The sequence below is a fragment of the Trichechus manatus genome, unplaced genomic scaffold (assembly GCF_000243295.1).
Source record: "Trichechus manatus latirostris isolate Lorelei unplaced genomic scaffold, TriManLat1.0 scaffold00285, whole genome shotgun sequence".
NCBI lineage: Eukaryota > Metazoa > Chordata > Mammalia > Sirenia > Trichechidae > Trichechus > Trichechus manatus.
This window is the reverse complement of record NW_004444221.1, coordinates 1,425,094-1,447,046: the sequence shown is the minus strand read 5'-3', so window position 1 is coordinate 1,447,046 and position 21,953 is coordinate 1,425,094. Positions and strand designations below refer to the sequence as shown.

Here is a 21,953-nt window from a genome sequence, read left to right as displayed (position 1 = left end):
AGAATGGGAAAAATTATGGGTCAGAGCCCTACTAGAAACTTAATCTCCCTCTTAGAAAACAAGGGCAGTGTACACATTGCATGGCAACCAAATCCCTTGCCCTTCAGATTTTGAGCAGAGTCAGAAACAGGTGCCTCGCTCAAAGATGGCTGCTGACTGCACTGCATTGAATGTATGTCATTCTCCACAGTCCTGCCAGTAATTCATCTCATGCATTAGGCTCCTGAAAGGGCTCCCTATGACTCTTCCAACTCTCCCATTCCAGGGCTTCGACTCATAAATTTTTTCCCATTCCAGTTATCTATCTGGAGCACCCAAATTATAAGAATTAGGGTCTGTTCCAGTTTCACTTTGTCAGCCATGACTGAATCAGTTTGAACCAGTTCAAAGCCCTGTCTCAGTCATTAGGATTGTCTAGATAAAAAGTTAAAGTTTTAAATGGTTTTATCTTTTAATTACAGATTCTATTTCTTTTTTCAACCCATATATCAACATGAAGCAATTAAATAATTTCATCATAGTGAATAAAAGGGCAGTAGCAATATAAAAAGCATATACTGTGGTAGAAGTGAGGAATAAGTTACTTGTAGTTAATTGTGGCAACAGCAGTTGGATATTTGCACTGCTTAGTTCCATTGGTTATTTCTTTGATTTTGGACTCCACCGATATTGATGGAGAGGTAACACAGAGAGAGAGAGAGGCACAAACACACACACACACACAAAAGCCAGAAATATCACTGTGCATGAACTAGTTCATGGGGTGGGTGTTGAGTAGGCAGAGGAGAATGTTCCACTTTCAAATAGAGCTGTTAATTCCTGGATGCCTACTTGGAAACACTGTGGGTTCCATGACTGGAGAAGGGAACTGATCATTTATTTATTCTGTGATTCTACATATCAGGTTTAATGAATTAGTCGTTCTGCTGGTAAAGATTAGTTCTCCCACTCTGTCAAAATGGGACACACTTCACCTGAGTGCATACTATTCTGCCAGTTTGTCCACAGCAGTATCCTCTATGTACCTTCCCGATTGTAGTCACTGACTAGTTTTTCTCTAGAATGCGGTGAGAAAGTGCCCCACCAGAGAGCATGACTTTTTCTAATCCCAACCCACACACTGATGTCAAAAGTATTTTTGTGCCTTCTCAGGAGCATTGTGTTCTTCCAGCAGCACTCACTAAGTAAGGGAAGTATGAGAGTATTTTGCAATAAGGTTTGAAATACACATTTTTATTTTTTAGTGGAGATTTTTAGGGTTTAGATTTTGAAGGTCAGGTGTGATGTCACATTCTTAGTCATTAGCTATCTGCGTATTACTGATCGTGTAACTCTGCCAAATAAATTCCCTACGTGCTTTCCTAAAATCAGCATGAGGATAACGAGTTACTCAGCTTTTTACGCATGTAAACATGCATAGCCAGGTGGTGAAAAGCTACATCAGGGCAAGTACAGAGTCCACCCTAAAATATCCTACTCTCATTGCTACAGAAAGAGACCATGCAACGAATGCTGATAATGCTGAAAATTGTAAATGGAGACTTTTCAGTGAATTTTAGTTATTTGGTAATTTGTAAACATTCCCCTGTCCAGGAGCCATCCTGTCTGTCTTCCCTCCTTCCTTCCTTCCTTCCTTTTTTTCTTATTTTAAGATCCTTACTAACCAAAAAGCCCATTTCATTGGTGGAAAGGACATTGGGAGATTATTGTGCAGGGAATGTCTAATGATATTTTCTACTCACAGTTAAACAAATGCACATATAAAGATTTCAGTCATCATTCCATGACCACTTCTTTATAGAGCACTGTGTTGGACTAGAAGTTGAGATGAAAAAAGGATACAAAAATGACTTCTTTCAACAAACATTTATAAATTGCTGCCTTTCTGCCAGGCAATTATCACCTTATTCAATGTTTGTAAGAGCCCTACTAGATACTCTTATTTTACAGATGAGAAAACCAAGGCACAGAGAGGTTAATAACTTGCCCAAAGTTACACAGCTGGTAAGTGATACAACCAAGATACAAATCCATGTAGTCTGACTCTAGACCTTGTACTCCAAGCCGCTTTGCTGTGTTGCCTGGGATGAGATCCCAGGACAGTGGAAGAAGGAGCATATTCAGATAGGACAGTACAGAGCACTGTGTGATGATGATGTAAATGAGGAAAATAAAGAGGAGTTGATAGGAGAGAGAGAATGTTTCAGACAGGAGAATGGGTGGCATCTGTAATAGCCCTGACAGGGGATAGATTTTGATGGTGGAGGTCAGGAGTGAGTTAGAGGTAATGGCATGAGTAGAAGATATTGGGTCTGGAAAGTATGGTCAGAAAATATTAAATACAAAACAACAATGAGATATCATCTCACTCCTGCCAAAATGACACTCAAAAAAACAGAAAACAAGAAATGCTGGCAAGGATGTAGGGAGATTGGAACCGTTATGCACTGCTGGTGGAAGAGTAAAATGATACAACCACTAAGGAAAATGGTATGGTGCTTCCTTGAAAAACTAGAAATGGATCTACCTTATGATCCAGCAATCCCACTCCTAGGTATATACCCTAGAGACCTAATAGAAGTGACACAAACCAATGTATGCACACCTATGTTCATTGCAGCACTTTTCATAATAGCAAAAAGATAGAAACAACCTAAGTGCCCAACAGCATTAATGGATGAGCAAAAGGTGCTGTATACATACAGTGGAATACTATGTAACCATGAAGAATAATGATGAGTCATCAAAATATAATGTGGATGAATCTGTAGGACATTATACTGAGTGAAATAAATCAGTCATAAAAGGACAAATGTTGTATGATCCCACTTTTACAAAAAGACAAAAATACGTACACATATGTACACCAGCATTCATTGGTGGTTACCAGGGATAGGTGGGGGGAGGAGAGAGGAAATCTCTCCTTAGATAGTAGACACCTATTTATTTTTGGTGATGGGAAAGGTAAAACCAAATGTGGGTGAAGTGCACACAGGTTGGCCAAGATAAATGATGTCACTAAGAAGTACACACACATACAGACACACCAAAAAGGACATTTTTAGTAAATACTAGGACATACATAATTTTGCAACAACAACCAAAAAATATATGTGTGGTTACATATGTATGTATGCATATATATGTATGTTGTTGTTGTTAGGTACCATCGAATCGGTTCCGAATCATAGTGACCCTATATGCAACAAAATGAAACACTGCCCATTCCTGGGCCATCCCAGCTGTTGCCATGTTTGAGCCCATTGCTGAAGCCACGGTGTCAGTCTATCTCATTGAGGGTTTTCCTCTTTTTCACTGACCCTCTACTTTACTAAGCATAATGTCCTTCTCCAGGGACTAGTCCCTCCTGATAACATGTCCAAAGTACATGAGACAAAGTCTCGCTTCTAAGGAACAGTCTGGCTGTACTTCTTCCAAGACAGACTTGTTCGTTCTTCTAGCAGTCTGTGGTATATTCAGTATTCTTCAGCAGTACCTTAATTCAAAGGCATCAATTCTGCCTGAGTCTTCTTTATTCATTGTCCAGCTTTCACATGCATATGAGGCAATGGAAAATATCATGGCTTGGGTCAGGCACACCTTAGTCCTCAAAGTGACATCTTTGCTTTTTGAACACTTGAAAGAGGTCTTTTGCAGATTTGCCCAGTGCAGTGCATCATTTGATTTCTTGACTGCTGCTTCCCTGGGTGTCGATTATGAATTCAAGTAAAATGAAATTCTTGACTTCAGTATTTTCTCCATTTATCATGATGTTGCTTATTGGTCCGTTTATGACTTTTTATTTTATGTTGAGCCTGTAGTCTTTGATCTTCATCAGTAAGTGCTTCAAGTCCTCTTCACTTTAAGCAAGAAAGGTTTTGTCATCTGCATATCACAGGTTGTTAATGAGTCTTCCACTAATCCTGGTGACCGCATTCTTCTTGGATTATTTGCTTAGCATACAGATTGTATAAATTTGATGAAAGGATACAACCCTGACGCACACGTTTCCTGATTTTAAACCACGCAGTATCCCCTTTTTCTGTTGGAACGACTGCCTCTTGGTCTATGTACAGGTTCCATGTAAGCACAATTAGGTGTCCTGGAATTCCCATTCTTTGCAATGTTACCCATAATTTGTTAAGATCCAAACAGTCAAGTGCCTTTGCATAGTCAGTAAAACACAGGTAGAGATTTTTCTGGTATTCTGTGCTGTCAGTCAAGATCCCTCTGACAGCATGACGTCCCCTTGTTCCATGTCTTCTGAATCCGGCTTGAATTTTTGGCAGTTCCTTGTCAATGTACTGCTGCAATCATTTTGAATTATCTTCAGCAGAATTTTACTTGTGTATGCTATTAATGATATTGTTCAATAATTTCTGCATTCTGTTGGATCACCCTTCTTTGGAATGGGCACAAATGTGGATCTCTTCCAGTCGGTTGGCCAGGTAGTTATGTTCCACATTTCTTGGCATAGACAAAAGCGCTTCCAGCACTCCATCTGTTTGTTGAAACATCTCAGTTGGTATTCTGTCAATTCCTGGAGCCTTGTTTTTTTCCAAGGCCGTCAGTGCAGCTTAGACTTATTCCTTAATTGCTACCTCCTGAAATGGTTGAATGTTGACCAACTCTTTTTGGTACAGTGACTGTGTATTCCTTCCCTCTTCTTTTGATGCTTCCTGCATTGTTCAATATTTTGCCCATAAAAAAACAAAAAACAAATCCGTTGCTGTCAAGTCTATTCCGACTCATAGCGACCCTGTAGGACAGAGTAGAAACTGCCCCCATAGGGTTTCCGAGGAGGGACTGGTGAATTCAAACTGCTGACCTTTTGGTTAGCAGCCGAACGCTTAGCCACTTCACCACCAGGGCTCCACATTTTGCCCATTGAATCCTTCAAAATTGCAACTTGAGGCTTGAATTTTTTCTTCAGTTCTGTCAGCTTAGGAAATGCCAAGCATGTTCTTCCTTTTGGTTTTCTAACTCCAGATCTTTGCACATTTCATTATAATACTTTACTTTGTCTTCTCGAGCCACTCTTTTAAATCTTCTGTTTGGCTCTTTTCTTCATCATTTCTTCCTTTCTCTTTAGCTACTGTACATTCAAGGACAAGTTACAGTCTCTTCTGACATCCATTTTGGTCTTTTTTTTTTTTCTTTTTAGTCTTTTTAATGACCTTTTGCACAGTTACAGATATTTCTTAGACATAACCAAATACCTTGCAGGATTGGTTTTTTGCGTTTGAAGCCTTAGAACAATAGTCTTACGGGACAGTTCAGTCAGTTGGCATAATATAGTTCACAGAGTTTACACCTAGTTTGTTAAGTAGCGTCTGAGGTCATAAAAGCTTGTGTGCGGCCATCTAAGAGACAACTATCAGTCTCTTCTCATCCGGAGCAAAAGAGAAAGAAGGAAACCAAAGCCTCAGAGAAGAAACTAGCCTACGGGACTAACAGTCCACATGAACCATGGCCTCATCTAATCTAAGACCAGAAGAGCTAGGTGGTGCCCAGCTACCACTAACAACCATTCTGATCAGGGCCACAATAGATAGATCTGATAGGGATAAAAATGTGGAACGGAACTCAAATTCTTAACAAGTCCACACTTACCAGACCAGTTGAGACTAGAGGACTCCCTGAGACTGTTGCCCTGAAATATTCCATAAACCTTGAACCAAAACTACCCCGAGGGCACCTTTTTGCTAAATAACAGATTGGCTCATAAAATAAATAATACTACCAGTAAGTACTGCACACCTTTAAAAAAATCGTCGGTATGAGACCAAATTCTCAACAATTACTCCAACACAAAGTTAAGAGTGTGAGAGGACAGGGAAAACAGATTACTGTAAGTGAAACCCTCAGAAGGAAATTAATGAGAATATTGACACATTGTGAAAAATGTAACCGATGTCTCTGAACAATTTGTGTAGTAATTGTTAAATGGGAACCTAATTCGCTTTGTAAACTTTCACTGAAAACACAATAAAATATTATTAAAACAAAAAAGAAAAATAATGATAAATTGTCTGATTTAGTTGGAGAAAAGGATCGTGTGCAGGGATCAAGAGAAGGTGGCTGCAGCCCAATTTTGCAGGCTTCCATTGTTTGGCAGTTAGGATGAGGAGGATGAAGGTTTCTGAGCAGCGAGTTGGTCAGAGCAATGCCTGGGCAGTAGTTTGAAGAAAGAACTACTAGGAGCAGGAAAGATAATTAGGAGACTGTATTGGTTTTCTGTTACTACATAATATTACCACAAATTTAGCAGCTTAAAACAGCCCATATTTATTATGCCACAGTTTCTGTTGGTCAGGAGTCCCAGTGCCACTTAGCAGTCTCACAAGCCTTCAATCAAAGTGTTAGCTGGGGCTGCTGTCTCATCTGAGGCTCAACTAGGGAAGAATTCACTTTTGGTAGCAGAATTCGGTACCTGTGGTTTTGGACCAAGGACTTCAGTTTCTTGCTGGCCAGAGGCTACCCCTAGCTCATAGCAGCCACCCTCAGTTCCTTGGCCTCCTGCCGTAGGCAGCCCACAACATGGTACCTTGCATCTTCAAAGCCAGCAAGGGAGTGAGACACTTCAGCAAAACAAGGACTGTAATCTTACATACATAATCACATACATTCCATCATTTTTGCCACACTGTGTTGGTTAGAAGCAAGTCCCAGGTCATTCCCATACTCCAAGGGAGAGGACTATGCAAGGACGTGAACACTGGGGGACAAAAGGGCCACTCTAGAATGTGTCTGCAGCAGATACAGTTGATGAGACAGGAAGCACTCAGGACCTGAACTACTGGGAATAGAGAAGAGTCAGAGTCAAGGAATTATGTCTAGGAAATAATTATGATTTCTCGCCCATACCATGTTAAGTTCTTTGCATACAATATCTCATGTAAGCCTCTCAATTTGTCTCTGTGGTCAGTGCCAGAAAAATCTTTATTTCACAGATGAGGACACAGGCTTTGAGAAAGTAATTGCCAAAGTCATATATATCCTAGCTGCAAACCTGGGTGTCCAAACCTAGATTTAACCTAGCACGTCAGTCCCAGAACATATAATCTTAACCAATTTGCTTTTCTTGGACTTGAAAGTGTAGTAGATCTGAAGAGAGATGGATAAGAAAACATCAACTCCAAGATTCTAAGTCATTTCAATTTGGGAAATGATGGTATTAATTAATAGAAATATCATGAGGGACACTAGTAAATTAATACTTACAGCGCACACAGCACATGCCAGGTAGTACACTAAGCATTTGGTATGCGTTTATCGTACTTTATAAAGTCCTCTCCCCACTTTTGTTTTTGTTATTATTGTTGTTAACTGACGTTGAGTCGGCCCTGATTCATGACGACCCCATGCACGATGGAACAAAACGCTGCATGGTCCTGCACCATCCGCATGATTGGTTGTGGATCATACTGTTGTGGTCCATAGGGTTTTCATTGGCTGATTTTTGGAAGTAGATTGCCAAGCCTTTCTTCCTAGTCTATCTTAGTCTGGAAGCTCCACTGAAACACATTCAGCATCAAAGCAAAATATGCACTTCCACTGACAGATGGGCGGTGGCTGTGCATGATATGCATTGGCCAGGAATCAAACCTGGGTCTCCTGCATGGAAAATGAGAGTTCTAGCACTGTACTCAAAATCATATATAATCACAGTCTGTTCAGCTATGACCCCATTGTTCTTGTCCTATCTGCTTCCCTTTTCTACCCTGTCATCACTTTACAGATGGTCCTTCTAATCCTTAAAATATCCTGTAAGATATTATCCCCAATATACAAGTGAAAAAATCTGGGCCTGGAATTTGGATCCTGTCCTGACTGCAAAGTCCAAGTCTTTCCACGACAACATACTGACTCTCAGTGGTCTTAAATTGTTATTGAAGCTTCCAAGGACTAGCTAGAAATCATGTCTATGAAATGAATAAGAAGCACAGATCTTTTTTTGTGTGTTGCTTTTGAATTATATTCAGCTGTAAAAAGTTCTGTGTGAGCTTGTATATCTAATACTTTGCTATATGTTTAATTCTTGAGTTTTTTTTCCAAAAAAAAGTCATGGACCCTTTTCCTTAATGAACTTCCAATACATCCAGTATGACCACATTGAATTTCTGCAGCTATACCCTAAAACACTGAGTTAATACTTATATTGCATTATTTTTCAGGTGTGCAAATGAAACTAAATTCAAAACGGAAGAAGTATTTTGGGCTTACAATTTCTGTCCTACTCCATATTCATGGACTGCACTTCTGGGCCTTATTTTATATCTTGTTTTCTTCGCACCTGGTAAACAAAGGCTTTGTTGTTGTTATTGTTACATTAATTTAAAAGCCTCTTTTTGGAAGAGGCAAGTGACTATTTTTCAAATTCCTTACATGCTATTTTACTGAAATTTTGTTTTCTTAGGAATGGGACCAATGCCTTGGACTGTGAATTCTGAAATATATCCCCTTTGGGCAAGAAGTACAGGAAATGCGTGTTCATCTGGAATAAATTGGATTTTCAATGTTCTGGTTTCACTGACATTTTTACACACAGCAGAGTATCTTACATACTATGGTAAGAGTATATTTTTCCCAACTATAGTTTCATTTTTACTTTTCCTACTCTATTTTTAAATATGCTATCATTTGTGATTGAAATACTAGGCAGTTATATTTTTGCTGTTACAAATATCTCCATGTGGATTTTTTGTTCCCCAAAGGCCTTGGATATGTGTCTGTGAAAAGATAAGCAGAATTCTCCTTTCCTAAGCAGCATTGCTTCTTGTCCCTCAGTGCTTTATGGCAGTCACCCATGAAGTCTCTCAACCCAGACATCCTCCATATACCTCCCACGTTGGAAATCCTCACTGTGTGGATTTTAGTTTAGAGGAGAAACAAACAACAGCGAATGGTAGGAAGATGCAGCCAGGGAGTCTAGGACTAATGCTTGAAGATCTCCCATGACAGACAGAGTTGCATCCAAGACGAGTGGAATCAGGGTAGGGCTCAAAGCAGCTCACCTAAATGCTTAAAGATTCATGCTGGGACAATTAAAATACACACACACACACACACTGTTTCTTTTTCTGTGTGTGTCAGTGACTATATATTTACTAAGTATGCCTACACACACACACACACACACACACACACACACACACACACACTGTGAATTATCTGCCTTCCACTGCACTGTAACATCTGTGCTGTTCAGGCCAAGACATGCACATTTCAGCGTGCTGTGTAACCAACACAACTTCCAAAATAAGTGTAACCCGAGTGTTCACGTGAAAATGTGTGAAGATCATAATTCAAGGAAAACACTATTGGGAAGTGGCTGAGTTAAGAAAATACTTTGGAAAGCTATTTCAAATCCATTTTTACTAAAAGTGAAAGACTTTATTTTTCCTTTTAGAAAGAGAATGTCTATTTTCTACATGAGTTTATAGGTTGTCATCTGATTCTAAATGATAAAAATGTAAAATTTTCATTCTCATCTCCCCATAAAGCCTGTCTGTTGTATGTGGGACGCCTACTGCTTAGACCATCCTTCTTCTAGAAGAACTTCTTTGACCCCCTCCCCACCTCTCCTTATGCCATGCTCTGGGCACTTAGAACCCTGTTGCAAGAACGTGTTTACTCATCTGCCCCCAACCTCCACCCAACTAACCAGTTGCCATCAGGTCGCTCATGGTGACCCTATGTATGCTAGAATAGAACTGTGCTCCATGGGGTTTTCAGTGGCTGATTTTTTGGAAATAGATCACGAGTGGTTTCTTCTGAGGCACCTCTGCATGGACTCTAACCTTTTGGTTAGCAGCCAAGCACTTAACCTTTGCACCACCCAGGAACCATAAATCACTTGAGGGGCAGGACACTGCCTTGTTCACCCTTGTATTCCCAGTGCCTTCCAGAGCATCCTATTCATATGACTAGCACGCAAAATTGTCTGTCAAATGAATAAGTGGATGGACTTTGTAGAGAAATTATAATTATGAGGAAACATGGTAAAAATCTATTTTCCCTCTTTTCTGAACATGCTGAATTGGTATTTAATTTTAGTTATACTATTTCTCTAATGCTTTTATTATCTTTATGAAACTCTTCTCTCGTAATCATCACTTAAAACATTTAGAAATATTCATTTCATATGGTATATTAAGCTTTATCTCATTTGTCAATTAAAATTTTTCACATAAATTTATAAATATTTACACATATTTCCAGATGCTTGAGGAAACTTAAATAGTTGAAGACCTAAATATAGACTAGCATCTTGAAAAAGCATCTTTTACAGAAAGTCATAGACCGAATAATAACAGTCTACATGGTAAGATTTTTGATAACAAAGTTCCTCTTTTTTGAATTTATGCTGCCAGAAAAACATGAGGCAGTAGAAGTGAAATTTAAATAGGGTATAACCAGGCTTCTTTCAAAAATATTTGACCAGAAGAAGCATTTTTCTTTGCATTAAGCTTCTATCATGTCTACATACTAGCCCATTAGGTCCAGAAATCACTACTCCCTAGTAGTAGAAAAATACTTCCATTCAGATTTGTTTTTTGTTACATTTTAATCCACGTTACTGACTTATGTAAGCTATGTGCTTATATTCCTCATTTAACAAATTTATACCTTAATGGTGTGTGTCTCTGGAAATATCCAGATCTTCTTTTGTTTCATAGAATCTCAATTTTTGATTCCTTCTAAAATCATCCAGCTTAAGCGGATCTGTCTTGGACCCCATTCAATAATGTTTATTACTAAAATTATTAAAATGTCACCGAAATATAATACCATTTCAGCTATAGCATGTATGCTAAATAGATCCCTTCAAAGGCATTATATTAAAGTCCCTGTGTTGAGGCATTAAAATTCAATCAAACATAGCCTTCGATTCCTCAGATTGTATGGTTCAGTTAAATATTTGTTTTAATCTGAAATTTAATATGCACTGGGTTAAAAAGAACACTAAACCCATTGCCGTCGAGTCGCTTCCAACTCACAGCAGCCCTATACCAAAAACACCAAACCTGTTGCTGTCTAGTTGATTCCGTCTCATAGCTACCCTATAAGAGAGTAAAACTGCCCTGGGAGTGTAGTGGTTAAGAACTCGACTGCTAACCAAAAGGTCAGCAGTTCAAATCCACCAGCCACTCCTTGGAAACAGTTCTACTCTGTCCTGTAGGGTCACTATGAGTCGGAACTGACTCAACGACACCAAAAACAAAAACAATAAGATTTATTTCCTCCAGAATAAAGCTGAGGAATACTGGCACTATTTAACAACCCTGACAAACTCATTACAGACTTTCTTTTTTTTTTTCATTTTAACTCCAAGAGAGAAAAATTGAGAACATTATTGACTTGCTCATGACATGAAGCAGGTCCCCGCCTCACAGGCCTGTCCACGGGCCTCTGTGGCTTAACCACCAGTGGAACCCACACTTAGCAGGCAGTTATGGCATTTGCCTGTTTGGAATTCCTCAGATTTTATAAAAGGTTCTTGTATTTTAATACAACATCCTTGATGTTATTTTAGCTTTGGGAATCTGGGTCATATATGAGAAGCTGTGTAGCCTTTAAAAATCTCCCTAATCCATCTACGTGCCGTGACTCGGACTCGAACCGAGGTTGCTGCAGCCACAACACAGAGTACTAACCAGTACATGAGGTTTTTGTTGTTTTTTTTTAATCCATCTTTTTTTTTTTTTTTTTAACTCTAATGTTTCCATCTTTAACTCTAAGGTTTAGGACTGACAGATTTGATTTGTTACCTCTGATCATGCCACTGTTCCCAAATTATGAAATATGATGAATGCTTCCTCAATATTATGTTTTATGAGGCCAAACTAGGTTTGCTGTGTTAGATTTTGTAGCTGAGCAGCCTGGTTTAGTCTAAAATGTTTTACCATCTGTTTTTATTTTCTGTATTATCATCATCATCACTGTTACCAACTCTTTTTTGTCGCTATGTGACTTTCTGGCCCACCCTCTCTACAGAGCCACGGAGAGTTCCTCTCACTGTACCACTCAGCCATGATCCCAGATGACCTAGTCTTATTTTCTGATTGTTTCCTAAGTATTTTTTGTCTATTCCATGAGATTATAAACTCTGTGATGGCAGAAATTCTCTAAATTTAGTTTGATTCCACCTAGAAGAAAAATACAAGCTTGCATAGTGAACAAAACTGAGATGAAATAAAGGAACCTTATATTTGTAAATGGAGTATAGTTTTATTAAGCAAACCAAACCCATTGCCATCAAGTCGATTCTGACTCATAGCAACTCTACAGGACAGAGCAGAGCTGCCCCATGGGGTTTCCAAGGCTGTAATCTTTACAGAAGCAGACTGCCACATCTTTCTCCCACAGAGCGGCTGGTGGGTTCGAGCTGCTGAACTTTCAGTTAACAGCGGAGCGCTTTAACCATTGCACCACCAGGACTCTTTATTAAGCACAGAGAATTTCATTTATACAAGTCCAGCTCCTTAAGAGTTTTATGGCTTTTGATAACTTAATCTAATAAACTGTGTCTTGATTTCTTTGATCCTTTCCTGTTTTTCTTATATCCCATAATTTATCTCTGTTTCCATTCTATTTTCTCAAGGCTCCTCATTCCACAGAGTACAGATTCTTTTGAGTGACCACTTCTACAGCATTTTCCTCCATAGTTTTCCTTGAGCCTTCCCAAGAAATGTTTCTGTGCTTGTTCCTGAAATTGTTACTTATAGGGGTATCTACAAGAAAGTTGTCTTGATGATGTCTTTCCCTTACCGTGAAGATTTAGCAGGATTGAGAAATGTTATTCAGTTCTTCGACTGCTATGCTTATTCAGCTTAAAATTTGCCTTTAAAATACATCTTCATATTTTCTAGTTTAGCCCCTTACTTCAGATCTGCTACCCAATGCATGGAGTTCTGGTGGCGCAGTGGTTAAGAGCTTGGCTGCTAACCAAAAGGTCAGTAGTTTGAATCCACCAGCCACTCCTTGGAAACCATCTGAAACAATTCTACTCTGTCCTATAGGATAGCTATGAGTCAGAATTGACTTGACGGCAGTGGGTTTGTTTTGTTTTCACCCAATACATCAATGCATATTATCTGACATTCAACAAGAACACATTCATTCTCTAGAGCCTCCAGTGTGTCAGGCACTATACTGGGCACTGAAACAGAAAAGCAGTTCTCCTTATCATCATCTCATAACCATCTCTTGTATACCTGCTCCCTGTTTTGGATGTGAGATTTATAGAGATAAACTTGCAACACTTTAGAAAGAGCTGAGAATCCATCTTATTTTACTTATGAGGAAACCAAGGCCTAGAAAACCAAAAAACCAAAGCCATTGCTGTAGAGTCAATTCTGACTCATAACAACCCTACAGGACAGAGTAGAACTGCCCCATAGGGTTTCCAAGAGCATCTGGTGGATTTGAACTGCTGGCCTTTTGGTTAGCAGCCTAAGCTCTTAACCACTGTACCACAGGGCTCCACCAAGGCCCAGAGAGGAGGCTAAGTGACTGTCTAGAAATCACATAGCCAAGACCTAAACCCAGGTCTTCCAACTCCCCCATCTGATATCTTTTCTCCATTTGTCACATCAATTTCTCATCTTCCTTCCATGATCTCATATACAGAGGATGGTCAGGACCAAAGGCCTAAAATTAGGTAGGGACTCCATTATAGTTACTCCATTATAATATTTTTTACGCAAATAATGCGTGACTTCTATGTTTGTTTGCCAACCGTGCCTGTGAGGTATTTTCATAACATGCTGTGCTAATTTTTTTTAAGGCAGCATATTAAAAAAAATTGGCATAGCAGTGTTTATGAAAATACTTTGCGGCAGGAGGGTGGGGTTGGCAAACAAACATTTTTAGAAAACGTGTGTTATTTGTGTAAAAACAGCAGTGTTCTCCACCATCAAAAGTAAAAGTATATTTAAATTGGGAATTAGATTATAAAGGAGAAACCATCTTGCAATATGTAAAGAATACACAGAAGTCACGTATTCATATATCTCATTCACCTAGGCGTGTTGTACTGAGACCTAGAAAACACAAGCAGGTATTTACGTCTTTGTGGCTGTGATATATTGACATCCATAATCTTACAGCAAAACCTCATGGAGTTTCCATTCTAGTAAAGGGAAAGAGAAAATAAACAAATTAATAAGCTTTATAATATGTCAGATGGTGATAAGTGCTATGGAGAAAAAAGATGGATCTAGACAAAAGGAGCAAGAGGATGAGTCAGGAGACTATTGCAGTAGTGCAGATGAGAAGGGATGATTCTTAGACCAGAAATATCAAGTGGAAATGGTAAGAAGTGGTCACCTCTGGGTTATATTTTGAAAATAAATCTATCAGGATTTTCTAACAGATTGGATGTTGGATATAAGCGTAAGAGAAGAGTCAAGGATGACTACCACAGGCTTTTGGCATGAGAAACTGGAAGGATGGAATTGTCTATTCCATTGAGTCATTAATTCAGCAATGTCATCTATTGGTTCTAGAAATACAAGATGGAATAGGAAAGAAATTACTCCTAGCCTCAAAGTGCTTACAATTTGAGACAGGACGGACATACACATGCCCATAATTGGTTATAATGCACATCTTGGTTATTATGTTACAGGTCTGACTAAAGTACTGTGGAAGCACATAAGAAGGAGCGAGTACCTCTAGCTAGGGAAGTGAAGAAAGGCTTCAAGCCAAAAGTTACATCTGAGCTCCATCTAATCTTCTTGAGTTTAGCATCACATGCCTTGGATTTAGAAACATAAATTGTATTATATTCATAGGGTTAGGACATTTTGAGTAAACTAGACTGGAAGTAATTTTTTGGTTCCATATCTTACCATGGTTATTCACAATTAATCAGAAAGAAAAGTCAGAATCAAGTACGCTGTTCAACCCAGGCAAATATGTATACACACACAGATTATTTTCAATTGCAGGAGCCTTCTTCCTCTATGCTGGACTTGCTGCTGTTGGACTATTTTTCATCTATGGCTGTCTTCCTGAGACCAAAGGGAAAAAACTAGAAGAAATTGAATCACTCTTTGACAACAGGCTATGTACATGTGGCACTTCAGATTCTGATGAGGGGAGATATATTGAATATATTCGGGTAAAAGGAAGTAACTATCATCTTTCTGACAATGATGCTTCTGATATAGAATAATGTTCAGCTGCTGATATATTTAGTTATTTAAACAAACTTGGGGGAAGAGCAGCAATCGGTGACCTCACTGCCCTGCTTCTAATCTGGTTCCTTCCACAGTCTGGTTTTGAATGACTTCGTATTCTAGAATACTTGATTAGGAAGAGGGTACAATCATGGTAATATTTTTTTTCCCCACAGGCAGAAGTGTAAAAAAATATTTATAGAGATTTTAATCTAATAATTCTTGAACAATTGTGTGTAATTCCTTCCTGAGATAGTCTAAAATGAATATTGTACCCAGTGACTTCGGTGGTATCCTTTTTACCCAAGACCATATTATAATTCTTAGTGGCAATAGAGTCGGTACTAAACTAGCCGAATTAGGTATGTATGACATACTTATAAAGAAAGATTCTTGGCCATGGTCCAAGGATGTTTTATGTGCAAACATGGCCTACTGACTCTAAATTTTCCTAAGGAGAAGTATCCTATCTGTGAACAGCTGTGGAAAGTAAATTCCATTTACGTTTTTGTCAACACATTTAAAAATACCTTCTATAAGGATACAGCTGTCCTTATCTCCTTTGGATTTCACATTTTGGTTTCTATCTTCAGTTCAGACATTGAGAGTTCAGAGACTGATTCTGTACATGGTCTTTTGAACTTTGTCATAAGCAGGTCTTTTAGGGGTTATTTTCATACTTGTGTTTTATCAATGGTAAGTGCTAGCAAGTGTTGATAAGTATATTTCATTGCCAGAAAGTGAGAAACAAAAAGTTTTTATGGATCCCTGATTGATACTTAGGTACACAGTTGTAAACACAAAATAGCTCCAGATTTTCAGCTGTACTTCAGGGCCAGTTTTTGTTCACGCCAAAATCACCTAGTAATCACCATGCCTTTTTACTCATCAACTCTGCAAGTCCTACTATTTGTGCCTTCATTTGTGTTATATAAATAGCTGCTAGCAGACTATTTTTCCCTTTCTTTTAATCAAACAATAATTTCTGAAAAAAAAAGAAAGGAAGGAAATTAGTGGCAGAAATAATCCTGCTTTTATCTATGTTCATGTAATTAAAATAGTGGGACTTATTTTTTCTTAACTTTGTATTAAACTCTTCGTAAACGAATTATCACATTTTATTACTTAATAGCACCTTTTTTTAATCCAAGAGCATAAACTAGCTTTTATTTTGCATACCTCTCCTCATTTTCCCTGACAATTTACAAAAAAAAAAAGGATACATAGATTTGTTTGTGTTTTTCTCATGTTTGACTTGGATTTTTTCCCTCCTTACCTAAAAACTGGGCTTTTTTGTTGGAACCGATTAATAGTTCTACTGTATAGCACATGTCTTTAAGAAATGTTGACTTAGGTACATTTGTACAATGTCTTTTCAAGTGTTCATTGGTTTTTATGCCCATTTATCACTGAACTCTAATTTTGCTCTCATATTAAGAACTATACAGAATGTACAAAATTACTAACCAGTTCCCGTGAAAGTATGAATTAATCTTTTGTGGCCCATTGTGAATGTATAAGTCTGGTGCATTTTAATATGGCTCTAAGCATCTAATGTGATACCATTTGGAGTGAAAAGGTGACTATCTCTAAATTCAAATTGTTTCTGCCAGTCTCCAAGATGATTTGCTCTCCTTTTAAAGTCATGTGTTTCTATCACAATTATCAAAGCTAAGAATTTAGCCTACGAAGTTTATTCTCTAAGTCACTGGAAGTATGATATGTGCTTAAACAGTCACTCCACTGGACTAAAAATCCTTCAGCCAAAAAAAAAATAAAAAGCTTTCTCCCTTTGGTCATTTCAGTTAGTAAAAAAATAATATTTTAGAGAGAGATTCTCTCTTGAATTAGGTGCCTTGGCAATTGATTTCTAAGGAGATATTAATATTGATTTTCCCTCCAAAAAAAATCAGATGTGATCTAATAGAGTATTATTCTATTGATATTTTTTATCCTATGAGAAACTTAACTGTGTAATATTTTACACAAGTAAAGTAAAATGGAAAATGAGGTGTTATATGGTAAAATCAGAATATGTTGGGGAGAAAAAGTATTTAGACCAATAAAATTCTCTCTTCAAAAGTTTATTTTTCTGATTTATCCAAATAATTGCCTCAGTTTTTCTCTTTATTGTATACATAGCCTTAACTATATGCTTATGTAATTAGCTGGACTGAATATACAGTTTACTTTATTAAAGGAACAACCAGACTCTTATTATTTCCTAAAGCAGAACATGGCCTGTTCTTCCTGACATAAGAAGATGATGTTTTCAACTTTACATCCATAAATTCATATAATAACAGGGAAGATTAGCCACAGTTCTTCCCCATTCCACTCAGCCCCTTCTTTAATGGACTGTGTTATTTATATAGTAATAAAGATAACATTCCATATCTTTGAAGTGTAAGACAGAGAGGCACAATAAATATATAAGAATTATTTGTAATTTTTAAAAGCTAATTATTTGAGAGGAGCCCTGGTGGTGCAGTGGTTAAGCGTTTGGCTGCCAGCCAAAAGGTTAGTGGTTTGAACCCACCAGCTGCTCCTCAGGAGAAAGATGTGGCAGTCAGCTTCCATAAAGATTTACAGCCTTGGAAACTCTGTGGGGCAGTTCTACTCTGTCCTATGGGTCGCTACGAGTCAGAATTGACTCAATGACAATGAGTTTGGTTTTTTCGGGTTTTTTTTTTTTGTAATAACTATTTGAAAGGGAACCTTATACAATTGGTATTATTTTTAGATTCAGTAAACATTTATAGTATAATAAAAATTAAACATTTGATTTTTGTAGGTTGTTTTATATTGTGCACCTTTAAGTTCTAAGCATCTTTGGCTATCACTATCAACTTAAGACCATTCCATTGGAAATATCATCATGTATGTATTTTGTAGAAGAATTTCTATATGGTATGATTTAACACATCATACTAAACAGACACAGATTAAGCACCATGTTTTAATTGAAATTACAGGCTTCCTTCTTAACATGCTGCAGATTCAATAGCGGTATATTATACTTCAGAAAACTACAGTGAAGACGATCATATCCCTGTAGAGGCTTAACCAGATAACTGATGAAATTTGTGCTAGACTTAAGTGAATATAACATTTTGGCCACTTTTGAACACAGAGTTGAATGTGATGTCAGATAGATTTTTAAAATTTAGTGTTAATATTTTTCTTCAGTATGAACATTCCTAATAATATTGTTGCACCTAACTTATTCAATAAGTTTTTCAAAACATGATTACTTTTAATGTGTATGGAGAAGATCTAAATTAAAACTAGATCTAACTCACCAGGTGACTTTCTCCCCAAATAAAAGGTAATGCTCTGTTTGGAATTTTGTTCCCAGCCGTCTGCAGTTGTTAGTTCCCTGATAAAAAATGCTGTGAGAGTAATGCTACAGAGAGCTTTCTTATCATTTATTTTACCACTGAACCAGATTTTAGTACATAAGAGTCTAAATTTATTTAAGTTACTCACTCTAAAATGGAAACGCGTTTTAAATCCAAGCAAAGCATGTTAAAGCAAAGAATTTAGAAATTCTTTTTATAATTTCAAAATCAGTTATCCAGGGGAAGAACAATCAGGAAAAATGTAAAAGCTGGTAATTTACCTTTTTGCTTGTAAATAGCTAAGTAAATTAAAAATGTATTAAATAATCTATAGATCCTGGGAAAAAGGATGTTCTAAAAAACACCGTCCTTATGTCATCTAAGAAAGTTTCACATTTAATGATGCTAATATAATTCATATATACTGTAACACAATGGGGGAGGATTGTTTTGATTTTATTTTATTGCAGAAATAATTGGGAACAATAAAATTAATCAGACTTGTTTTTTTTAACATTTTTCAACTTACGAAATATCAAATTATATTGAGTAGCTAACAAATTGATGTTTATATAGTTTTTCTGACAAGTTTTCAATTACCAAATTCAGACCTTTTCACTAACTAGGGACAAAAGAAAAGATTATATACCAGGCCACAAGCAGAAATTCATAATATGTGCTTTATGATAAAATGTATTAAAAGAGTAAAATTTATAGCTTATATGTAGCTACTGCCTATAAAAAGACTCACAATTGTTCTCAGGATCAATTTTAATGTCTTTTTTTTTTTTTTTTCTGTCATTTTCTATCAGTCTTCCTTGCCTCTTGTCAGTAATTTTAAGGTAATTTGATGAAGTGTTTCAGGTGGTACCAGTGTATCAGTTGAGTACATTCAGTTCTTCTTCTAGGTGAGCAGTATTGCTGCTATTTTCTAGAAATAGCAGTCATTTAAAAATGCCAGACAGCTAACAGCTATCAACTCTTTCTTGACATTGTCTCTTATAGAAGATTTTAGTGTGCCAATAATCATTACTGAGGCATTTGGAAGAATGTTCAAAAGTACATGAAAGTATTTCATCAAAATTTGCTCGTGAGCATAAAACAGTATAATTCCTATAAATCTTTACTTTGTATAAAATACGGTCTATTGCACTTGAGTAATTTGGTTTATGGAAATTATAAATATTTTCATTTAGCATTAATTCTCAGATTTTTATTTTACACAGTTTATGTGTTTGATTTTGTCATATCTGTATAAATGAGAAAAAAAGATGGATCATGCAGTTAACGTATAATTAAAAATTTTGAATCAATATTTTGTAAAGTTTTAAAGTTTTATTATATTTAACATCATTCCATTTCATTTGAAGGTTAAAAAAGATGAGACTTAAATCTAGCCAAAGTAGAAATTTATATTATACCTGCCCAAACTGTTTTCCTAGCAGTTTTTGGACTGTATCTTACTTAATGTTGTAGCATCTTTTATTTATAATAAATGTTTAAATTTCTGTTTAGAAGCTCCAGTGTACATCTAGATTAAATTAAAACACAGTTTTATGCTTTTAAAGTAGACGTATTTCAAAATGTATATTTTAATCTCTGATTGCATGTTATAGTATTTAATACTTCATATGTCTTGGCAAATTCAGTATAAATATTTATTACCACACTGGACATATGGGATATCTCTTTAAAATGATAAATATGTAACATTGCCTTCAAAGTCATTCTAGCCTATGCTGTATCAAAAGTATTGTACATTTTATGGAGATTTAGTGATGTACATGTAAATGTTTTTAAGTTATTTTATTGAAGCTCATTCTTTACATAAAATTAAAATCTTAAAAAAAAAAAAGTGTCAGTGCCAGAACTGTAAATGAAAGTAATCAAATAAAAGTTAATTCATTACTCATTTATCTTCCCACACTTTTCATTGCCTCTATTTCTCTTTCATGGATTTTAGGATCTAAATTACATAGTAAAAGTTTCTACAATCTGCCTCTATAGATTCATGTAATCCTCTACATTTTAAAGATATTTTTACCTCTTTTGATCATGGGTAAACTCAACAATCTTTTAAAAATATTTTATAATACATAAAATTTTTTATAAGGAATTATTCTAAATAGTAAATTTAAAACCTTGAAATGTGGTGCTTAAGACTTCTTGAAAATCTTACTATTTTTGGCTGTTGCTTTTTAGGTAAAAATAAAATACCTGCTGGATGGCTAGTTGACAGTTCTTTCCCAATTCTTTTGTTCTCTGTTCCCACTCTGCCCCAGCCATAGCTTTTATTAGCAAGCATGTATTATTATTTGATCTGAGCAGTCCCTAGATTTCTCTTGGGAGTCAGATGTGTGCCATCCTGAAGCCCAGGGTAGAACTAGCCTGAGGAAATCTTTGGAATACACTAGTTCCATTGTCATTGAAAGATTTACAGTGGAGTTGCATCTTCAGCAAGGATTCTGAAGTCAGCAGGTAAGGTAAAAATCCTACAGTCAAAATGACCCTTGACAGTCCTGTAAGTTACACATAAGTTATGCTCATAAGGATGCCTAAACAGTACAGTTCATGTCTTTATCAATAGTTAGAAAATCCTAATTTAATTGTCCAAGAAATCCTGTGAATTAAACATCACATTCCTTTTATAGATAATAAAATTCAAGTTCAGAACATTTAGGTGACTTATCCAAGATCACACACTAGGATCTTCCAACAATCTTCCTCTCTTGGACCTCATTTAGAAGGTCATCTTGTCAGACCCAGGCATATAAATTATAAAATTAGAGAGACATTAAAGAATTCCTGCATTTTAACTTAAAGCTTGTGCAGAAAAACAGATACTTCATTTTAACCTTTGATCTTGGAATTCTCCAAATGTGAGGTATTAAGAGATCAGACTAAACACAAACTGTCTAGCTTTTCCACTGGTAACCTAATTTACTGACTTACTCTTTAATTCACTTTCATCATCTATAAAATGGAGATGTTAATACCTACCTCATACACGTATTGTTAGGGATAAATGAGTTGGTCATATAAAGCACTTAGAACAATGGCATAAAGTAAGTGCTGGATTTATTGTTAGCTGTGATGAGTATTATCGTCCATATGCTAGCCCTGATACTGTTAAGGTCATGATATCCAAATCACAGGCAATTTGCTTATAAACTCCTTTTCTGGAAGCAACACCTAGGGGAAAGAGCACGTAGGCCTCTCTGACATATGTCACACCGGCTGTGTGACTGCAGCAGCCAGGCTCCCTGCTGACCAGAACGGCTTGAGCTGACCAGCCCAATGTTCTTCTCTTTTCTCCCCTCTACTCCGTGAGCATCTTCTTGAATGGCACCATTGATGAAAAGCACAACCTTCCTATACACTCCGGATTAAACAGAATTTAATACAGAATTTCCATGCATGTGAT

At 36.8% G+C, this 21,953-nt stretch overlaps 1 protein-coding gene across 1 annotated transcript in view; it reads left to right on the top strand.

The window, feature by feature from the left end:
• Positions 1-16,060, top strand: part of SLC2A13 (solute carrier family 2 member 13) — a 443,955-nt gene extending 427,895 nt beyond the window's left edge. The window contains exons 8-10 of the mRNA XM_004390128.2: positions 8,178-8,299; positions 8,420-8,572; positions 14,958-16,060. Of these exons, the coding sequence (XP_004390185.1) occupies positions 8,178-8,299; positions 8,420-8,572; positions 14,958-15,184 (502 nt within the window). The 3' untranslated portion in view covers positions 15,185-16,060. The remainder of the gene's footprint in view (positions 1-8,177; positions 8,300-8,419; positions 8,573-14,957) is intronic.
• Positions 16,061-21,953: the final 5,893 nt, after the last annotated feature.